We start from the raw sequence: 22,385 nt of genomic DNA on the forward strand, positions 1-22,385 counted from the left end.
AGAATTATATAAAGATTTTATTTCAACCATAAGAAAATAAAATGAAAAAGAATTCAGGAGGAAATAAGAAAGCAACCGTTTCTTTGGTAAAGACTGTCTTCAGGAGTTTTGCAGCACAGATTTTAATCAAACATACAAAATATAAAAATATCTACATTTTAATCAAACTATTTCTGTAATTACAAAAGAAGTCCAAATAAAAATATACAAAAACACTCAAAGTGACCAATGACAGAGTTACGTCTTCTTCAGGCCTTGAGCTCAGCTGCAGCATAAGAGATGATTAGGAGGGGGTTTCTTCATGAATAAACACTGAAAGATGTAAAAAAGAGCAAATAAACATCTGTAATGGCAATAAAAAACAACAAACAGGCAAATTTAACAAGTTCCCTTGCAAACCACAAAATCCTCCACTCCAATGTCATCCACCATGGTTTCATTGCAGCTCCATCACTTCAACAACAAGGTCGCAGGCAAGACTGAATTATTGTCTTTGTACAATACTTGGAAGGAAAATCGGAGGATGTGACGACGCTACAAGGTATTCTGTATCCTTTGATTGAATGGCATCCATATCAATAATTCAGACGAGTACTACAAGGAACGAGGGTTTGATTTCTTCAGGAACAATCACGCGGACAACAGGAGCGCTCACTGCCCTCAAGCCTTTCAAACAAACATACGAGATGCTAATCACGTCAACATATCTCAAATAAATGGAGGCTCATTTGTCTCTTTGTGAGATACTGAAGAGGGTTATATACGGTTGACTCCAGACAGTCGTTTACCAACCTGTCAATTATTCATCTCCACGTCTGGCCGTGTCCATCAGAGACCATATAAAATAAAACAATTCTCTCTTGCTGTCAAAACTTTTAAAAGATCGATAGGTATCGCCAAAGACAGGCGGAAGGAAGACAAGACACAAGCACCTTTTTTTTTCTTGTTTGATGGGAAGTTGTGACAGAAACCTACTTGATGATGAAGTAAGAAGTATAATTGGATCAGTGGGTCACAGGTTTAGTTATCACTGTGTTTCCCGTTTGATGACAGTGGCCCAACAAGTATACGGTTTCGTGAACCACTTTGAAATGGTTTAATATGTAATACTGATGTAAAAAAGTCATGAAAGTGGAACCAACCTGGCAAATCGGGCCAAGGTGCTCAAGGCCAAGACTCCATCGAAGCTATAGATGGCAAGTAAGATGCTGCTGATGATCACGTCTGCGAGCATCACGTACGTCTGCCACACCAGGAAGTAGACCGTCAATAAGATCGTTATCGCCGTGGCAACGAGGTTACCCAGAATAAAGCCCTCACTCTGCGTCAGGTTCCCCTTCACACCTGGAGACGTCGACATTGACTTCATGTCAGTTTATTCAACTTTGCATAAAGATCTCTATTTCCATTTCTTTTATCACAAAAGTATTAAAATAACACAACATAACATAACATTCCTACCAAGCAATGTTTTAAAATACATAAAAAACTATTGGGTTTTATTTTTGGTCAACCATACATTAATTTGCACATATGCTTTGATTTTGGATTTCATGCCAGCGAGTTATTTTAAAACGTTGAGACAGAGAAAGCTGAGTAATGTGTTAACCATCCTGTGAGAGAATGTGTATAGTTCACCGATTTAACATAATGTTTTTCTCCACAAACTGCGTAGAAATTGTGGATTGTGTAAGAGTTTGCAGAAACCACGACAGCATAACTAAACTGGCCTTCCTGCCAAAACACTGACAGCGTTGTAGTTGTTCACTACTTGGTGCTGCGTGCATCACATTTGAAACAAACAAATAAAGTATTTTTAATTAATAAAAATGTCATATAGATTACTTACATAATTTTTGATTGGTGTAGGGCTTAAATCATTTCCAAATAACTGCCTTTTGTGTACCATCTATATTTAATACAGCTATCCCAACTTGTAATTGATGATAATTCCGTTTTGCCTTTCTTTTAGATGCCATATTGACCAATTACTGAAGAAACTTAACTTAAAGCTGGGGTTTTTCTTCAGAAATAGCGCCTGTTTTTCATTTAAAGCAAGAAAACATATTATTGCAGCAACTTTCTTGCCACTCCTGGATTATGGTGTTTATGCCTCTGCTCATTCCCTACATCTACTGGATGCTGCATATCACAGATCTTTGAGATTGATAACTGGTTATAAACCCCTTACACATCCCTGCACATTGTACTCTCTCAATGACACTTTTCATGTGCAGAACCACCCATTGGTATCTATTTGTCTATAAATCCATCATTGGACTACTCCCCTCCCATTTGTCAACATACTTGACACAGAAACAGTCATAGCCTCCGGTCCCTGGATTACATAACATTTGCCATCCCATCAATCCGTACTGAACTTGGCAAAAAGACGTTCTCCTATGCTGCACCTGTGACCTGGAACAGGCTCCAACAGAAGCTGAATCTGGCCAGTTTTATTTCGCTAGGGGACTTCAAATTACTTGGAGACTGGTGAGACAGCCAGTGGGGGTCTGAACATGTACTGTATTTAAATAGTTTCATTTTTTTTCCTTAATTTTATTATTATTAATTATCTTATGTTTCTGTTTTGTTTTTGTCTCTTGTACGTTCAGTTAGTCTGTAACTTAAAACAGGTCTCTCTTGTAAATGAGACCCTGGGTCTCAATGAGATTTTACCTGTATAAATAAAGGTTAATATAACTGGACTATATTACACCAGTCATGAAATCGCTACACTGGCTTCCAGTGAGTCAAAGGATAGAGTTTAAAATCTTACTGCTGGTCTACAAAGCACTGAATGGTCTTGGACCAAAATACATGGTTGATCTGTTAGTTCCTATGAAGCTCCCAGACCCCTGAGGTTCATCTGGATCTGGTTTGTTGTGGTTCCAGAACCAGAACCAAGCAAGGTGAGGCAGCGTTCAGTTATTCTGCTCCTCACCGGTGGAACAAACTTCCTGTAGACCTGAGGTCTGCTCCAACTGTCAGCTCCTTTAAATCAGGCCTAAAAACATTACTGTTCACTGAAGCGTACTCCTAAATTAAATACTTACCTGCTGTACTCTACTGCCCTTATTTTTAAACAACTTGTGCTTTTTATTATTTTACCTCTTTTCTTATCATTTTATTTTTATTTTATTTGTTATTTACTGTTTAATTATTTTTTGCTGCTTTTAATGTTGATGTAAAGCACTTTGAAATACCTTGTGTTGAATTGTGCTATACAATTAAACTTGCCTTGCCTTGCCTTGCCTTAATAAAAAAAAAAAAACTGCCCTGATTATTCTGATACTAAATATATATATACTTATATAATAATTCATTTGTACAATTAATTAATGGTATTATTATTAGTAGTAGTAGTAGTTTTAGTATTAGTAATATTATTATTATTAACTAATTATTATTACATATTATCATTAATACAAGACTTATATATATATATATATATATATATATATATATATATATATATATATATATATATATATATATATATATATATATATATATATATATAAATCTTGTATTATATATAAGTATATTGTATATTATGTATTTTATTTTATTTTTATGTGTATGGACCCCAGGAAGAATAGCTGCTACTTAGGTAGTAGCTAATGGGGATCCTAATAAACAAATAAACAAATATATATATATATATATATATATATATATATATATATATATATATATATATATATATATATATATATATATATATATATATATATATATATACTTGCATGTATTAGTAAGTTGTAAGGAATTATTAATTATTATAAAAGGATAAAGGCAGAGGAAGCAATTAAAACATATTTAATCTCTTAATATTTTCCACAAACATTAACAGGAAGTGGGATGTTGTGTATGTATGGATATTGAAATAAACTTTCAAAAAATGATAAAGGCCAGGGATTAAAAGAATAATAATAGAATAATAAATAAAAGGTCATCCATACACCACGACAGTAACAGTGGTACTGAAGTAAACTGGAACAGGTACTTTACATCTTCAGGTTTACCAGCATTTATAGGACGGAGTACTGAAAGTATGTTTGATTGTGTTTTTTTCTCACCACAGAAGAAATGCAGCAGCTCCAGAGCAGCCAGGAGGAGCAGCAGCCCGACATCACAGGCCAGGGCGTCCAGGGGATACGACAGCAGCAAACCTGACAGAGCAGACCACAGTTACCACAAACCCTTCACCTGACACTCCTGGGGGTGAAAACAGCCCACTCACTCTTCCTGATGATCAAACCGAGGGTCGACACGAAATACAGGACGAAGTAGGCGCTCGTCAGATGGAGCAGCAGCTGCAGCGGGATGGACGACAGCTGGTGCATAGTTAAGATTGTTTTACTTTGAGTTCAATTACATGACATTTGGCAGAGAACTTCATTTGAGTGAGGCAAGACATGATGATAATAAAGGATACCACACCGGTAGACCTTCCTGCGGACACAGAGACCAAGTTAAACTCAGCACATTCAACCAGAAGAGAGACAGCATCAAGTGCTCCAATGTTTTGTTACGTTTTATTGTTCGGGATTAAGGTTGGAGGCAGAAACGTGTGCGTAACCATGGCGACGCGTCCACCTACCTGCTCCCCTGATCGCCATTTTGTCCTGCTGTGGAGCCGCCGCACGCCGAGGTCGCCGCCTACCGGCCGGAAGGGAAACTGCAGGCAGCTGCGACACGTGCCGTTGAACTGGGAGTTCAACATCTGCAAATCTGCGGTACTTTTTCTGACTTGATCATTGGCTGCTTTTATTAATGTATTTGTTAAAGTGTCTTCGTAAACGTGTCGTTGAGGCTGCTCAAACACAGACATAGGACAAATCCAGCCCTCAAACAACCATTCCCTGAAAAAGCCCTGTATTGCATAAGCAAATATATTACAAATAAAAATATATAAAAGTCATGGGCCCCCCAAATCTTGTTGTCTAAGTTTTAATGACATCCATTTTTAATTTCTAGTCTTTTTGATATACAAATAGAAAATACATGAACCTGACTCTCTAAGACTAAAATAGAATAAGAACATAAGACAGCTCTTCTTAAAAATAATTAAATCAGTGCTTAGTTCTGAGGGAGGTCACACTAAAAACTGACTTTTGCTTGTAGAGTCATTTTGTTCTGAACATTGTGTGGGTTTTTTTTGTTTTTATCTTGAGGCTAACTGATATGGTGCTTTGTATGTCAGATACCAATAATTAAGAAATAGCTGTTAATCAGCCAACCGGTTAATTGTTCTTTCACCAACATTATTAGTGTATTTTATGTTTGAACCTTAATAAATAGACAAAAAATAAATACAGAGGGCCATTTAAGCTTTGATGAAAGAGAGGAATGGTGGCTAAGACCTTGCAGATTACTTTATAAGTATTTATACTCAGTTGTTAGTAAAAACATGTCTAAAATGGACAAGTTTTCAATATGAACTATTAGCAGCTCATCTTTATATTCCCAAGGAATAAATGTGTGAATGTCAGAAGAATTCAGTCCTATATATAACATCAACTTTGCAGCAAGAGAAGTTGGAATTACATTTTTTTTTAATGTGACGTTCAAATAGACATTGAGCTAAAGTGAACTTGCACCTATCCGAGCAATTAACAAAATACGGATCTGTTGACCGTACCGGAGGCAAGTCTTGGTGTGTGTCGGTGGACAGGATCCACAGCCGCACAGCCATAGCCATACACAACTCATTTATACACACATAAATACACGGCTACATGAGATGAGAAATACAGAATACCTAAATGAACTGGTCTAACACAGCCAGCTGTTTCATTGTCCCCTCAGCCTCTCTCTGTTTCTCTTTCTCACTTGTCCTCTGGAACAATCTGCATAGTGTGGCTGAAAGAACAGAGGCGTTGTTTGGGTTGAATGGAGGATAAGCAGAGGGGTGGGGGGGTGGAGAGCGAGATGCTCCAGCTGTGGGGGAACAAGACAACACAACAGCATCTCACATGTGGGTGACGGGGGGGTGGGCGTCCAGGCTGCGGGGGCTGCACACAGTGGCATTGTTACAAGGGAGGGATGGGGGGTGGGGGGGTGGGATGCAGCTGATAAGGTTGAGAGAAATGGATCATTCCCTCAAATCCTCCCTTTGGGAAGCTTTGACACAAAACACCCCTGTTGCTGTCGGTTGTTGGAATCGATGGAGTCCAGCACGTCCCCACAGAGAGCACAGATGTAAAACACGCCATCAGTGTGGACCAAAGTTTGGATGAGGGGTACATCAAGCACTTCATCTGTGTGTGGGCAGGAGTCCTCTTCTCTTGGCTGTCATCTGTTTAAAATCACTAAAGTTAGCTTTAGTCAAACTCTCCATAATCTAGACTCATGCAGTTTATTAAACGCTGTTAAAAAAATCCACCCAATAATTCCTCTGAAAACCTCAACCAGCAACACAGTAAAATACCTACGACAGGTGAGTAATATATGCTACACTGCTTTGTTAAGAGCTTCTGCCTCATATCAGTCCAGGCAGATGTATTAAAAAAAAGTCCCACAACTCTTTTCACAAAGGACCGAAAGAAGAATATCAAAAGAACTGCAAGAAATGCAGATTTTTGACATAATTGTGTCACTCGCTTATGTTTTTGATTATTTTAATATAGTCATTATTGCCTCTTGTACGATCTTAATCATTATGTTTCATTTTGATCATTTTACATCTGTTTCCTGATGTTTAAGTCCAGTTTTGGTTGTTTTAAATCGGTTCATTATGGTCTTTTTATATTTCTTTGTTCGTTTTCCCTATATTTTATTTAAGATTTTGTCATGTGAATTTGACAAAGAAATAATAATAATAATAATAATAATAATAATAATAATAATAATAATAATAATAATAATAATAATAATAATAATGATAATACATTAATAACAATGATAATAATAGATACCAATTTGAGTACAAATTTCGTTAAAACACTTGTAAACGAACATTTTTATCAATGAAAATTTCTCGAGATACTGAACTTCATTTTATTTTCAGTTGTTAGATGCATTTGTATGCATCTAAGCCTCTTTAAATCGCCTTTCCAAAGCACTGACTCCACATCTTCTAACATGTGCTTAAAGTCGGGAAACCGAAAGGTGTTCGCATGAGAACTAAACATGCTTTTTGGAACCTGATTGACCAATAACTTAAAAATACACGTTGTTAAACCAGGTAAAGCCAGTGAACAGAGATAGTTGTTTCCAGGCCTTGCAGCAGCAGCAGCAGCAGCAGCAGCAGCAGCACATCCCTCACCTGCTCCTCTCTCCTCCGACTCTCTGCTGCTCCTCACATCCTGCAGGAGAGAGGGAGAGGAGGAAGAGTCCAGTCAGCTCCAGGACTCTACTCCAGCCCAAAATTACGCACACGTTTCTATACTTTCTGCCGTCGACTTTGACCATTTCTCCCAGCACCGAGACAAACTTTTGAGAAAGAAAACCGACGCTTGTTGTGAAGTTTTCTTATCACGTGAAGTTGCGCCTGAGTTGGCTTTTTTTTTTTTACGTTTTTATTTTCCAGGCTTTAGTCGGGACTTGTATATGTTAAAAAAAAATAACAACGAACAAACAAAAAGAAAACACTTGAGACTAAAGTTTTAAGGTTATAGATTATTTGGCCATAACCGACATCAGTTCGGTACAAATTAAGAGAGATTTTCAGTGCGAGCGGAGGATTTATGTGAAAACCAACGCGATAAAAAAGTCGATTTTAATCTGGATTCCGTGATGTATATGTGAAAGTTTCCCCCATCCGAATCGATTTCGTTCGGACAAGGGGAGACTTTAATGGATTTTTTATGTGGGACCCGCTAGGATGGACGTGGTAGATGAAACAGAAGCGCTGCAGAGGTTTTTTGAAGGTAAGAAATTGTCGTTGTTTTTTTTTTTATTTTTTTTTTTAAATCAAAATTATCTTTCACTTGTGTAGGCCACATATTGTATACATGAATATATACTTTTTTGATATCAGTGCCATCAGTCTGACTTAAAAAAAGTGAAACAAACAAACGAACAAACAAAACTGAAATGTGTCGGATGAAGGAAAATGTGTTTTTTTTTTTTGTCTTTTTGTCGTTTCAAAACTCATAAAAGCAGACTTGTCATATATATTATATATACATATATATATATATATATATATATATATATATATATATATATATATATATATATATATATATATATATATATATATATATAAAACTGTCTCCCAAGAAAAGGGTTAGGTGAGTGTGTTCGGTTTAATTGTTTCAAAGTTTCTTGTTTGCATCTCCATGAAAACTGAAACTGCAGGAATTTGGTGAGGTGAACTGGTGTGGGGAGCAAAAGTGCTGGTGATGGGTAGCAGATCTAGTTGAAGTGGGAATCCTCTGAAAAAAACCCAGGAGAAGGAGGAGGAGGGTGGGGCTGGAGGGGTGTAGGAATTCAAGTTGAGATAAATGTTGTGTTTTGCAAGAATACTGTGGAACAACTTGTGAGCAACTTTCTCCAGAACTGTTGTTCCGCTCAGCATCATCATGCCCCTACTTCATCATCCTTTTAACAACCCCAGAGTTGTGTGTGTTGACCTGCAGGCTTTGAATGACTCCGCTGGGTTAAATAACCCCCTTTACTTTGTTTTTTAAGAATTTTTCAGCCCTTTTTTGTATCCTATCTGTTTCAATTAAACTGCAGTTTCCATCAGTAATCACATGGTGCTGATTATGAGAGAGAATCTGGCTGAGAACAATCAAAACCCCCACAAGTGTTTCAGCATTTGTCAGGTGCACACATAAACACACACCCCAATAGTCAAAAGTTATCTGTCTGAGGGCTTAGCACTTTATTAGAGTATACGCCGCTGTTGCCTTAAACATACACAGCCATCCATGACTGTCAGAGGTTCTGGCCATTCTGGCTGGAATTCGGTGTGTTTACATTCTTGCTTTGGGAGTAAGAGACATGTTCTTACTTTGGCTTTAATTCAGCCACTCTCGCTAAAATGTCAACTTGTCCACGAGAGGTACACAGTAGGTGCCTGCTTTCCATTTCTTTTCTTCTTTAACTTAATGAACCATCGAGTTGCATCACTTCCCTGATTGTGAGTTCAGAACCTAACAGGATCAACTTTGTGTTTGAATAAGTGACAAAACGTGAGTCTTCATATCTTAGATAATGAATAACGAGGTTGAGAAGTGCCCGTTCCTCTTGCTGCACGCCCGAAACACACCCAGTGGTACACCGTGAGGGGTTTCTAAACGCTGTTTTAATAGGATTAGGGAAATATGCGTTTGCATTAATGTACATTCCTGGCATAGTGCTGGTGGCTGTTAAAACACGATGAGGTGAGGCTGGTGTTTCTCCTCAGGTCTTTGGCCTCTCGCTCCAGCTCTCTCTGGATCCATTAGGGTGACAGTGAGCAGACGGGGCGAGGAGGTGAGATAGTGCAGACTCGCCGTGGAGAGAGACCGGACTGCTGAGAGAAGGGAGCCACCATCCCCCTCAAAACTTGACCTTCTCCTCTCTGGTCCCGAGACGACAAACAGTAACTCACCCGAAGACCACGTATGCCGACACAATGACTTTGGCATGTGTTCCCGTTTGCTGCCAAAGGTTGACAGAAGATTTGTTTAAAATGATAAGACATAAAGCTTCGTCACAAGATTCCTTGTGAATGATGCAGCACACGCTGACGCTGTGCGTCTGCAGGAATCTGCAGCCACGCGGGGGGCTCTGATGCTGAATGCTGCTGTTTTCATGCCTTTTTAACTCCTGTTTATGGCAAAGATGCATAAGAGGAAGGTTTCACAGAGAACTCAACAGAACAATGACCCAAAGATGGGAGATGATGTCATGAGTTCGTCTCCAGAGTCAGGATTCACCTTCGGACATTTCAATAAAGCCCACCTGATACTGATAGTTGTTTTAATGGTTCAGTCTGAGCTGAAAGCAGCGCATATTTTCTTACATTGACGGTTTTATTGCTATCACCTGAGGCGCCACATGAAAATTCCCGATGGATAAGAACGCCGTTGCTCGGCTGGTTTCTCTGATTTATTCCTCCAGATGGAAACTGTTGGTAGCGGAGTGTGTTGTTTTTGAGCAGCCAGGCTTGCTGTAATCCTCAGATAGTGTGCGATGATTTTGTTTCCACGTTATTGTGAAATGATTTTAATCTGAGGCTGAGCGACCTCGCTAGGGAGAACCCTGCTGCCCCGAGTCTTTAACCAAAAATACTTCAAGCACTGCTAAAACAACACTACATTTTGAACATGTGTTGTTGTTGTTTCCTCATAATGTCCCATATATTGCACTAAACCTGCCCCCCCTCCCCTCCATCTCCTGATTGTGCAGCCCTGGCTTCACACTCAGCCTCATATTTGCTGCGCTTGCCTCGGCGTCCCCTCCGAGCCTCGTTCCTGCCGTAATCTCCACGAGCAGGTCCACCGGCGCGACCAGTGCTTGTGTGCGACGAGGGCTGTGTGGCAGCCTGGTACAGCCCTTTCTCATGACCGGGGAATAATCCCCATGAAAAAGCTTTCACACAATATCTCCAGCACATAGGAATGCACACACACACACATTTGTTACCCTGATCTGCAACCCTCAGATCTGCACAACTAAGTCTTTCAGCCCGAGTGGGGAAACATGTGAAAAATAGACAGGAACTGTTCCTCTCATCTTTTGTTGCAGGTGTTGTCATCTCAAGAACTTCAACATGCTTTGGCTTCGTGCAGGTACTCTGCGTCGCTCTGTCTGCTCTACTTGTGTCTAGATGTGATTTCCTAGTCTCTGATTGATGCAGGGTTTCTGTCCGGCTCATTAATACTCGCCGTAGCGACGGGCCTCGCTCTTTTACCTGTGGCTGTGTGATGTAAACAACCAGAGAAGATCTGTTAGGGCTGTCTTAACATCCACAAAGTGATCATGTGACACGTTTCTTCCCTTTGCTTTTCTTTCTGTGTGTGTGTTTGCGTATGTGTGTGTGTGTGTGCGCCTACTTGCTCACTGCAAGAACAATCAATGTGTTTCAACTCAGAGCTGCTTTCTATTGAAATGACAGAATATCGTTCATAGATGTGTGAAATTTGACCAACGTGAAAGTGAACTCAAAAATGCGTTTAGGGCAGTTAAGTGCCAACAGATACGTGTCGGGGGTTTTACAGAAGCTGTTTCCACCGTCCGTCCACATGTGCAGCCAAGTCCGTTCAGGCCCGTTTGATACTCAGACGGACTTTGTTCCCTCAGTTGAGTCTCACTGAAGGTGTGACTGATTAACTCGTGCATGTAAGTGCCCTGTATTGATTTTCATCTATGAATAGTGAGTAAAGTTTACAAGAGGAAGGAAGAAACCTTGCTCAAGTTGAAGTTCTGGTCAGAACCACGGGTGGGGGTGGGGGTGGGGGTCCTCTTCCAAGACAAGCAGAGACTGAGTAGATCTGTGAAATGAAAGACAGCATTGTAGATTTACAGTGAGGCAATAAGGATGGCAAATCTATAGATTACAGGAGAGATGAAGGTCCTGTCAAGCGTCCTATCACGCCCAGCCCTCTTTACAGAAGCAACAAGAGCAACATTATTATCGAAGGTATAGCTGCGCTTTTTCCTGAATGATATTAGTCAAATCATGTTTAATGGCCACGCTCACACTGGGCCCTCTGTGTTACAGCCCAGCTATTGAAATGGTGGCATAACACACACACACGCATACACACACACAAACCAGTGCATGCTGACATGGGCACGCGTATGCTCGCACGCATAAACACACACAATCTCCCCAAAGACGAGTCTGTATGGAAGCGGACTGACAACTCCTGCACTGTTCCTCGCCGAGCACAGCTGGACGGAGGAAAACATGGAGGACAGCACGTGCACACATTCAGCTCACAGCGGCTTCAGCCCATTGGCTGATGTGGAGGTTACAGTCACTTGATTTATGTCCTGCTCGCCCGTTCACGGACGTTAACAGCATCGCTGCAGCTTATAGTGTTTTTGAAATAATTCAAGAGACGGAGCAACGTTACAGGTTTGAATGCGTCACCGAGTTCCTGGTGTGCACGTTTGCAGTGAACAGTCTAATCAGATAATGACCTCTGAGAAAAGCGGCGCGGCCTGGCGAAGCTCGGGCTTCATCCTTCGTCACTCTTCAGGCTGAGATTTGGTCTTGATGTGGTGATCCTGGGCTAACAGAATTAAACCCAGTTACAGTTGTGTTTATGTTTATGTTGAGCCGCAGTTCTCCGCTGGTTTTTGTGGGTTTTTTGCGTTTAGACCTGGCATCTGAAATTTGATTTCTCCTTTGCCCTTCAGAGGTGACGTGTGGAGAGTTAAGGAAATATAATAATGTCATAACGTCAAATGCTACATTTATTGAATCAGGAGAAATACTTTTGACATCAGATCACTTGTTATTAAGCAACAATCCACAATTACTTAACTCACAGCAAGATGTTCATATCAGAAACAATAAAACCAAAACAAAACAAACTTGAAAGAAAACAGCTACTTTTTAATCAAAATCGATGCCTTTTCTTGTAAGTTCAGTTTAATTAAATACAATTCACTTTAGTCCATTTATATTCCACTTCATGATAATTCAGTGGATCTAATTCACACTATCAGAGTCCGGATTTAAAATCCATATAAGTCATAAAACCAGAACAGTCCAGAGAAGGACCCCGACTGATCCCCCTCCACCCTGCGCACGAGCGAGGCAACGGCGGCAGAAGAAGAACCTTATTAACAGACAGAAAAACCCTCCAGCAAAGCCAGACAGACCCGCCTCGGCCAGACGGTCACGTTCACTGCACGGTGATGGTGGCACGCAACACGCCGGCTTACTTAGACGAGGCTTAAGTTTATTTAGCAAGAACCGTTTTATAAGATTTAGCTTGTTTGAGGATGTAGGGGATAGGAAAAACATCAGGTTGCAATAACTTCCTATAGTTCTTTATGTGTGAAATAGATCTCGTTATTAAACAGTTTCTCCACAGCTATGCTGTCATGGTTCCTGGTTCGTGGCCCCGGGTTCATGGTTCATGGTTCAGTTTTCCTGGCTCATGGCTCATGGCTCATGCGGTGCATCCGAATTGCCATATTAAACAGTATATACTCAAAAAGTATACTTAAGTTCGGCACACTTTTGAGTAAATATCAGTAGTCTGCATTAATTCGGACGTACTACTCAGAGCCACACAGCACTTCCTGCCATTGGGAGGGGGAGTTGTTACCATGGTAACAACTCCTGTCACAGCAGCAGTTGCAGCACCGCTCCGCTCTTTCACGTTTATCCTGGCCGAAACAAGACGACATTATATAATATTATTATATACGAAGATTATAATATTAATGTTACATAATAATACTATTATACTTATTATTATACGTATGACATATACGTATCTGCGCAGCACTTAGCAACCAAACACTGCATTGCAATGCTTTCTGCTTAAAGGGGACCTATTATGGCATCTAATACCTATTTTAAACAGGCCTTGAATGTCTTAAAAACAAGCTTTTGATTGTTTTTGCTAAATAAATTAAATATTCAGTCTCTAAGCCATGTCTTTAACTTCCCCGTTTCTAACCTCCATCTCTATGTGGGATTCAGAGTGGGCGGGAGGCTATGATAATGAGGCACTGTGCTGATTGGCTGCCTGACGCGATGACGCGAATGACGCGATACACCGCTACGAAAAAATAGCGGAAGCTCCGGCCGGCGGAGTTAGTTGTTAGTGGTTTCACGTATTGCTCCTGTCGTGACGTAATGAGAGGAGCAGAATGTGAACGGCTCGTAGAAGCCACATCACACTGGATGGCTCATCCAGGCGGCTGTACAGACACTGCAGAATTTGATTACTTTCCTCCTTCTCTGAGTTGGCAGGCTGAGGGAAGACCACTTTATATATGTTAAAGCAAGAGAAAACGTGTTTTTCATAATAGGTCCCCTTTAACTAGTGTCCATCAATCCATACTAATACATTTCTCCGGAATGAGTATGGATAGTGCATACTATTGTGTACGTACTAATGTTTTGGACGCACTAAAAAAATCTTACATACTGTTTTTGCTACTCAATCTCATTAGGGTGGAAGTATGGAATTTCGGACGCAGCCATGGTCCCTGGTCCCTGGTTCCTGGTTCAGGTGTGGCTCGTATGATGAAACTTTAGCAGTATGTGTTCCTGCTCAGCTCCAACCCGATTTGCACCAAACTGTCGGAGAGCAATGTTTCCTTCAGGTGACAAAATAAACCTGAAAGCTGGAGGTCAGTCGGGCGGCCTGTGGCTGCACAGAAATGCTGATAAAAAGTCGTTTACTCGCAGGTTTGCAGCTGGACGGTGAAAAACCTCCTGCATCTCTTCTACGTTCATGTCTGGTTCACAGCGAAAAGGCAGAGATGATGAGTTATTGCAGCGTTTAGCAGCGGAGGCTGTAGTTCTGAATGTTGGTTGTTTCCTTATGCATAAGTCAGGCTAACGTCATTACTTACCTAACAGGCCCATCTCCATGGTTACTGAGTTTTGGTAGTGCAGGCAGAGGCGAGTTCTGACTGAACAACTGGACCTTCATTTGAAAATTAAACTAAATGCTTCAACTTGTTTTTTACCAAGTGTCGGTCTTGAACTTGCGCCGACGTTGACTTCAACACCTCAACCGTATCTCTAAGACGCAGATATAATGTGGTCTCGACTATAACTTGGTTTCTTTTTGTCATTTACATTCTTTTTCCTTCTCTCGTTCCAACTTTTGTTTCACATTTCGAACCCCAGGTCTGCTCGGCCCCCATCTATCTTACCTTGCTTTTCCCCATATCTCTCTATTTTCCGTTATCAGGCCTGCCAGTTCTAATTTACGGCCTCTTTGAGTGGGGTGCACACATCTGGATCTTATTTAGAGGGGAACCGTCCTGCTCTTTTACCCTTTGCGCTGGCATGCATCGAGAGATGTTAACCAGCTGTTTCCAACCAGTGGAGCAAGACAGGTTTCGCCATAAAAATGGAAGTTTGACAATTTATAAAGTTAAAACATAAATCTCATTTAATTAGTTTGACACAAGTGATTTAGTTTTTGGGGTTTCGTGATTGAAAGTTACAAGATGTCAAAGTTTATTCCCTACTCGCATTCACAAGTAAACATGTTACAGGTACTGTACATCGTCCCGTACATCCCAGGTGAGATAGTGGGACACAATAATCCGTGAAAAAGAAGGTGTGTAACCAGAAGCCGTGTGTATTTTCATACTCATAACCCTGTAATTTCAAGTCCTTACCAGTGTTAAAGCTCAGTAAAAAATGAAAGAACCGTGAAAGACGTTGCTCGAGATGCAGCAGTGAAATGAATGAGTGCAAGATTATCAATGCCTGCTGATCACAATAGTGACAATGACGTTCCAGCTGCCATTCATCAATATAAGCACCATTTACAGAATATTAACCAGCAGCTGCCTCGCTGCCTCGATGCGACTCAATCTTACAAGAAACAAGATGACCTAAGCAGAAAGAACGTAGCTTAAAAACAACCAGCAACGGTATTTTGTTTGTTTTATTAGATGTGAGAAGAAACCCTCCTAAGACACCCGACCACCAGCGATGTTCGGTAGAATATGGAGCAGCAGCACCACAGCTGTTAGAAACATACAGGACTGTCTCAGAAAATTAGAATATTGTGATTTTCTGTAATGCAATTACAAATAGAAAAATGTCATACATTCTGGATTCATTACAAATCAACTGAAATATTGCAAATATTTTATTATTTTAATATTGCTGATCATGGCTTACAGTTTAAGAAAACTCAAATATCCTATCTAAAAAAATTTGAATATTCTGGGAATCTTAATCTTAAACTGTAAGCCATAATCAGCAATATTAAAATAATAAAAGGCTTGCAATATTTCAGTTGATTTGTAATGAATCCAGAAAAAAAAAAAATGTTTTTTTAATTGCATTACAGAAAATAAAGAACTTTATCACAATAATCTAAATTTTTGAGACAGTCCTGTACATGGACAGGGTGTGGCACAGATGAGAAAATCTGTCTGCACCAGTGCCAAAATAAATTTCAGCTGACGTTACATGTGCACCCCCTGGTCTCCTAGCTGGGTGACGTTACAGGTGCACCCCCTGGTCTCTCAGCAGGGTGACGTTACAGGTGCACCCCCTGGTCTCTCAGCTGGGTGACGTTACAGGTGCACCCCCTGGTCTCTCAGCAGGGTGACGTTACAGGTGCACCCCCTGGTCTCCCAGCTGGGTGACGTTACAGGTGCACTCCCTGGTCTCTCAGCTGGGTGACGTTACAGGTGCACCCCCTGGTCTCTCAGCTGGGTGACGTTACAGGTGCACCCCCTGGCCTATAGCATATATTATATATTATATTTGATATATTTCACAAGATCTCATTTATGTGCTTTAAACCATCAATTAATCTTCTTTAAAGCTAGTCATTCATAACACACACACCCACGCACGCACACAGACACACGCACGCACGCACGCACGCACGCACGCACACACACACACACACACACACACACACACACACACACAAGTTAATGACTAAAAATACAACGTGGTCTTATTTACACCAACTAAATTAGATCTACTTTGACTGGGCTGAATCTTTTAGAGTGGTTTTGGCGACACATGACCTCCGGCAGTTTCATCAGCTGCGTGTTCAGCAGTGACAGGTCGGACGGATGCTCATCTGGTGACGCCCTCGTCTGCTACGTGTCCAAGTCAAGAGTCAAGAACATTTTGAGACACTGAACAAACATGTTACCGTGGGAGATTTACATATAGCAACAAGTAAGATGTGTTTCATGGTCCTCTCATGATGTTTTAGTACCGACTGTGAAACTGCAGCGTTGACACTCTATAGAGGGTCAGGTCATCATTCTGCAGTTCAACACCAACTATGTTCTTGGATGTGACAAAGTGTTGCCTGTTAATGACATAATAAAGTCCGCTGTTCTCCTTCGTGGATAACGACAGACGTCTCTGCAGAAGCTTCGGAGGAGCTCAGCAGCACTGGGGGGGGGCGTTTATGTTATGTGTCTGATGGCAGGAGAAGTCACAGCGGTAGACTTCCTTTTTTTTTTTAATGGTAGCCGTAGCGTTTTTCCTAAAATTCCTCACATTCCCTACTGAGCATAGCTGCTTAATCTGCCAGAGGAAAGGTGACCAAGTCTGTGAGGGAGAGTGAAACAGGGGAGAGGCTGGCCTTGTCTGCCCACCCATACGGGGTCCTTTACCCCCCCCCCCACTCCGTCTGGTTACCTGAGCGTCTCCCACAACGATTCTGGTCTCAGCATCTGCAGTCTGACGCATCTGATGGTGACTTTGAAGGAAACCGTCCTCTTGTGAATAAGTTATCCCTGATGATTTACTCTTTTCTGAATAAAAGCATTAGAAGGTGCTTATTCTACATGTCTGTGTTTTAAAGATTAAGTGGGGTCATGTGTTTTGGATTTGCCAGGCTTTGTCTCTCTGAGGCAGAAAATGTCCCCGGCGTGCAGAGAGGGGGAAGGCTTGGAAACCCCTTGATTGTTTATATACTTATATGCATAACATGAGCTCGAGAAGATCTTTGGGAAAAATTTAAAGTTAAGAATAAAGCAGAAAAAGTGTTTTATTCCTTAAAAGGTAAATAAAAATCCACCTTGAATGATTCAGTTTTCATGTGTAATCAATTAGAGCCTCTGAATCGATCACATCCTTCGACTGCTGGTCACTCACGACAGCTTAACCTTTAAATTCTCTGTAAGCCAATCACAGTTCTTGTCTTCACGTGGTCTTAAACAAACAATAATGTCCTTATATACTCTGGAATCATCAAATTGCATCCTTACAGTCATGTATCTGTCAGGTAATCACAGAAATTACAACACCAGCTTGTGTTGAAACCAGAGCCCATGTAGCTTTTTGCTAATCCCCAGATGTTCTCCATCCACCCTCCACCCTCCACCCTCCACCCCACCCGCCTCCCATTGTTCCCAACCCTCCCTTCACTGCAGGTCATGATATTACCAGCTCTCTGGAGCCAGCCAACATCGACACCAGTATCCTGGAAGAGTACATCAGCAAGGAGGACGACAGCACTGACATGTCAGTAGGGACTCCGACCAGCCCAGCAACGTTCAAACAGCACCAACCAAACCCACACCAAGTCCTTACAAAGGAATTTGTTTTCCCTGATAAGGCTAATGCCTCTTTTTTTCCCTATTTGTTTCCCCCTCCCAGCTGTTTCTCAGAGGTCCACAGCGCCCCGGGACCAAATTACTCATCTCCTCAGGCAGGAGTGTCCTCCTCCGGGGGTCTGGTGTGTGGCGTAAGCCCCCCCATCCCGCTACGCCAAGGAGCCCCTCCACCCGGGCCTCCTAGCTGTCAGAACGCCTACGCCCAAGGTCCATCCGTGGGCCTGCGACACAGCTACCCGTGCCTGGGACCGCAGCCGCAGCACCAGCAGCTCCAGCAGCAGCACCAGCAGCACCAGCCGCTCCAGCAGCACCAGCAGCACCAGCAGCACCAGCAGCACCAGCAGCAGGCTCACGTCAAACCTGAGCACAGGGGCCACTACGCTCCGGGGTGAGAACAGTTGCAGACCCCCAGCTGCATGAACAGATGTGCACAAATGAGGAAATATCAGAAGTAGGGCTGGGCGATATGGACCAAAAGTCATATCTCGATATTTTCTAGCTAAATGGCGATACTCGATATATATCGATATTTTTTCTGTGCCATAATTGGGGCATTATAGCATAGCATCTCTGTTAGCTTCATTTTTTTCTGAGGCAAACCCTTAAAAAAACAGTCAGTTTTAATACAATGCCTCGTGCCAAATGTCACACAGGTTCCTTTATTAACAGAGGTCTGCACAATATCAAAATGTATAAAACAAATGAAATAAAAATAAACTGCCTGCATATAGAGAATAAAAATGCTTTTTGAATAAAATAAAACCAAATATCCCTTTCCTGCATAACAATTAAATTAAAATACACTTTGCAATTAATATAATGTAGACAGTAACAGGCAGAGTTTTCCACTGAGGTTGACAGTTGTGCAAATAACAAAACATGTGTGCAAATCTCAAATAAAACATTCAAGTCAATTTGTCACAAAATAAGCTATATCAAAATCATAATTTTTTTTTTTTTTTTTAAATAATTGATAGAAACGATAATGTCTCGTACCATATCGCGTTTTAAAATATATTGATATATATTAAAATCTCGATATATCGCCCAGCCCTAATCAGAAGAGTTATTATTTGCAGCGTAGCTGCGTGGGATTCAGGATGAGCAGATATCGATCCCATTAAAAGCCTGAAGTCACATTCAGGGACTCTCGTTTAATTTCCCATTTCTATTTTTAGGACACTACCAGAGTCTCCCCCAGACTCCAGCTCAGAGCCATATTCTCCTCAACAGGTGAATGGTAAGTAGGCATTCCAGCAAAATAAATTATGACAGCGAGCGCTGAGGAAAGTGGTGCTCTGATCTGTGGGAAGCAAACGAACATCTCCACACGGCTGTAGAAGCCACCGTTGTGTTCAGGATGCACGCGTGATGTGCTGCATCATTCATATTTCAGAAATGTGTTGAAATCTTGCTCGAAACAAGCTCATTTTTTAGTTTTACAGCTTCCAGAGTAGCTGTGGACCAAGCATAATGCCAAAAGCCTTTAATTATTTCTGATTAACAAAAACTGAGAACCACAAGGAGAGGCCTGTCTTGAAAGTGGGCAGATCTGGTCAAGGGGTTTGTTTTTATTGGTTGGATTCCCAGAGCGCCGGTGATTCATGAAAATTCATAGCAGCTTGTTATCGAGGCCTATTTTTCAACCTTTCCTGTAAACGGCAGGAACATAAATCCTTCCAGACACGTTGAAGGATGATTTAGATTCAGAGTGTGAAAGTAACCAGCTCAACAAACTGCAACAAGAAAACATCACCATTAGCTCATTACTTGGTATTTTTTAACGCTGCAGATCACATCTTCTATGTCGTCTTTGACGTCATCTCAGCGTGACCATGAGTTAAATTGATTTCTCTCTTTTGCATAAGATCTATGGAAGTAAATGTCCTTTTAATTACCAAATCCATTGCAATAGAAAACATACTTGATTACTTGAGTAAAGTCTGCTCTGAAAATCACAGCTGAACACTTTGTTACTGTGAATGCACAATGCCAAGAGAAAATTACCTTATAAGTGTTATCTGCCCTGGATAAGTATTTTGTGCACATGACCACTAAGTCATATCGTAACCCTTATTTTCTAGAGCCTCCGGACCTTTGTCGGTCATGCCTCATGGTTTTGTTTTATAGTGCATATATCCACTGGGATGCGTTAGAAAAACCTCGAGCCAAGGTTTTAGAGGAGTGACAGAAACTGAAATGTTAAACACCAAGCTGACAGATTGATCTTGAGGAGGAAAAGTTCAACATCTGGCTGCCTCCCTGTTTTAGATCCTCACATGATCAGGACCATGACACCAGAGAACATGTGTCATATGACTCCAACGCCACCCCTCCCGCCACACGGTCACTATCCCAGCATGCATCGGGACATGTACCTGAAGCCGGAGCCCATGATATCGCAGTATCCTATCGGACCAGCCACGAGCGGAGGCGGGGACATGCAGCAAACGCAGATGCTTCATCAGCTGCTGCAGCATCCTCAGGCCCAAGAGTGAGTAATGGATTTGTATTTTGTATTTTGTATTTATTTTTTTAAAGGAAAAGAATCAGGGACAGTACATATTAATAACATGTTCATGTAAATATGCTAGATTATAGCCAGTGGTTAATTTGCATCTTTAGTCCCTGGGGCAGGTTGATGTAAAAGAAGGTGTCAGACACACATACAGTACATAAAGTCCAAGAAATGATGACAGACAGCAGTAAAATACACTAATAAATACACAATAGAAGAAAACACAATAAAATACACTAAAATATAAAATCAAACATACAATAAAATACACTAAGATGTAATATGAGTGCAGACTTGATTCTCTAGAAGCTTGTTCTTAGTGTTTAATGAAGGAGGTGAGGGTGGGTGTGTCTCGTATGACATTTGGTCCTGTGTTCCATGTATGAGATGCTCGGTATGAAAACGCTGACTGCCCAAAAGCACTTTTTCTGAATGGGACAATACAGTCACCTCTAGATCCTGCTCTGGTTAACCTGCTCATGATTTCTTTATAAATATATTTAATGGAGGTGGAGCCAGACCATGGAGGATTTTATATACAAGGATGCAATCTGAGTATTTGATTATATTGTCCAGGCTCAAAAGTTCATATTTTTGAAAAAAAATTGAAATATGGGGAAAATGTGCAACAAACGCTCTCAAGCTAAAAAAAACAAAAAAAAAATCTTCATATCATGTCTGATTTAAAATACAATTTCTTGTTATTAGTTTGGTGATTCACCAGGGGCCTCATGTACCACAATGGTGGTACGTGTTGGACTTTTGGATGAGCTCTGTCCACGTCACTGCTGATGGCTGTATTTAGTGAGAACACCCTTGACTGTGTTTCTACTCCCCTTCTCAGTGGTATCCCTGCTCATCCGGCCAAGAAGAGGAAGCACTCCGATTCTCCCAACAGCACCTTGAATTCCCAAATCCTCACAGGTATCATCAAACAAGAACCAGGTAGGCAGGCATCTTTCCTCCACGTCTCACCTCCTGTTCCTCATCTCACTTGCTCTGACTAACGTCTAACACGGATCGAGACTTTCGCAGAACAGAATTCTTCACCTGTGATCATCACCCTTTGAGATCAGCTGTTTAACATTGTTTGTCACAGGTGTGATGCAGGAAAACGACAACGCCTACCTGGACCCAAACTATCAGTGCATCAAGTGGCAGCCGCACCAGCAGAACAAGTGGACGCCGCTGTATGACGCCAACTGCAAAGAGCTGTAGGTGGAGTCTATGTTTGGCTTATCTGCACATGTTTGGGAACACAAAGAGCCAAGATCACGCCAGAGAGTGACAAACGTGAAAGGAGTTTTTAATTGGTCAAACTCAGCGAGGTTCAGGGCGGGAGTGGAAAAGGAATAGCTGGGCTGCAGAGATGTAGAAATTCCTCAGCAGTGAGCAGTGCGGGGGAGTGAACGAGCCCTGGGTTTCGACTTGGAGACGCAATGTGAGGAGGGGGGCAAAGGAAAAACTTGTGTGCACCTACTTGTGCTTTTAAATGCCAAAACAGTTAGGGAGGAAGGTTAAAATGAACTCACAAGACCTTACAGATATGTTATCAAAACCACCTGGTTGGCCGTTGCAAACGCCACACCCATGTAAAAAATAAGAGTGGGGTTTTATTTTTACACGTTTTCCAGAAGATCCTTGAAGAACCCTCAGAGGTCTTCAGAGAGAG

At 41.3% G+C, this 22,385-nt stretch overlaps 2 protein-coding genes across 10 annotated transcripts in view; one reads left to right on the forward strand and one right to left on the reverse strand.

Annotated features, from left to right (window-relative positions):
• LOC133444886 (uncharacterized) lies at positions 1-7,419 on the reverse strand. The gene is made up of 8 exons (XM_061722781.1): positions 7,274-7,419; positions 5,839-5,946; positions 4,607-4,694; positions 4,442-4,534; positions 4,247-4,340; positions 4,083-4,175; positions 1,143-1,344; positions 1-312 (listed from the first exon to the last, which is right to left on the reverse strand). The coding sequence occupies exons 1-8, from the start codon at positions 7,417-7,419 to the stop codon at positions 300-302; spliced, it is 837 nt and encodes a 278-aa protein (XP_061578765.1). The 3' UTR covers positions 1-299.
• The window catches only part of myrf (myelin regulatory factor), a 25,446-nt gene continuing 10,330 nt past the window's right edge, over positions 7,270-22,385 (forward strand). For 5 of the 9 annotated variants that reach the window (XM_061721728.1, XM_061721735.1, XM_061721729.1 and 2 more), the window contains exons 1-7: positions 7,270-7,877; positions 18,013-18,103; positions 18,239-18,583; positions 19,374-19,435; positions 20,467-20,689; positions 21,558-21,658; positions 21,813-21,927. In XM_061721728.1, coding sequence (XP_061577712.1) covers positions 7,832-7,877; positions 18,013-18,103; positions 18,239-18,583; positions 19,374-19,435; positions 20,467-20,689; positions 21,558-21,658; positions 21,813-21,927 — 983 coding nt within the window. In that variant the 5' untranslated portion in view covers positions 7,270-7,831. Of the gene's footprint in view, positions 7,878-10,628; positions 10,734-18,012; positions 18,104-18,238; positions 18,584-19,373; positions 19,436-20,466; positions 20,690-21,557; positions 21,659-21,812; positions 21,928-22,385 lie in introns of those variants that run through there. The other 4 variants (XM_061721731.1, XM_061721736.1, XM_061721732.1 and 1 more) reach the window with 3 other exon arrangements.

The sequence above is a fragment of the Cololabis saira genome, chromosome 5 (assembly GCF_033807715.1).
Source record: "Cololabis saira isolate AMF1-May2022 chromosome 5, fColSai1.1, whole genome shotgun sequence".
Classification (NCBI taxonomy): domain Eukaryota; kingdom Metazoa; phylum Chordata; class Actinopteri; order Beloniformes; family Belonidae; genus Cololabis; species Cololabis saira.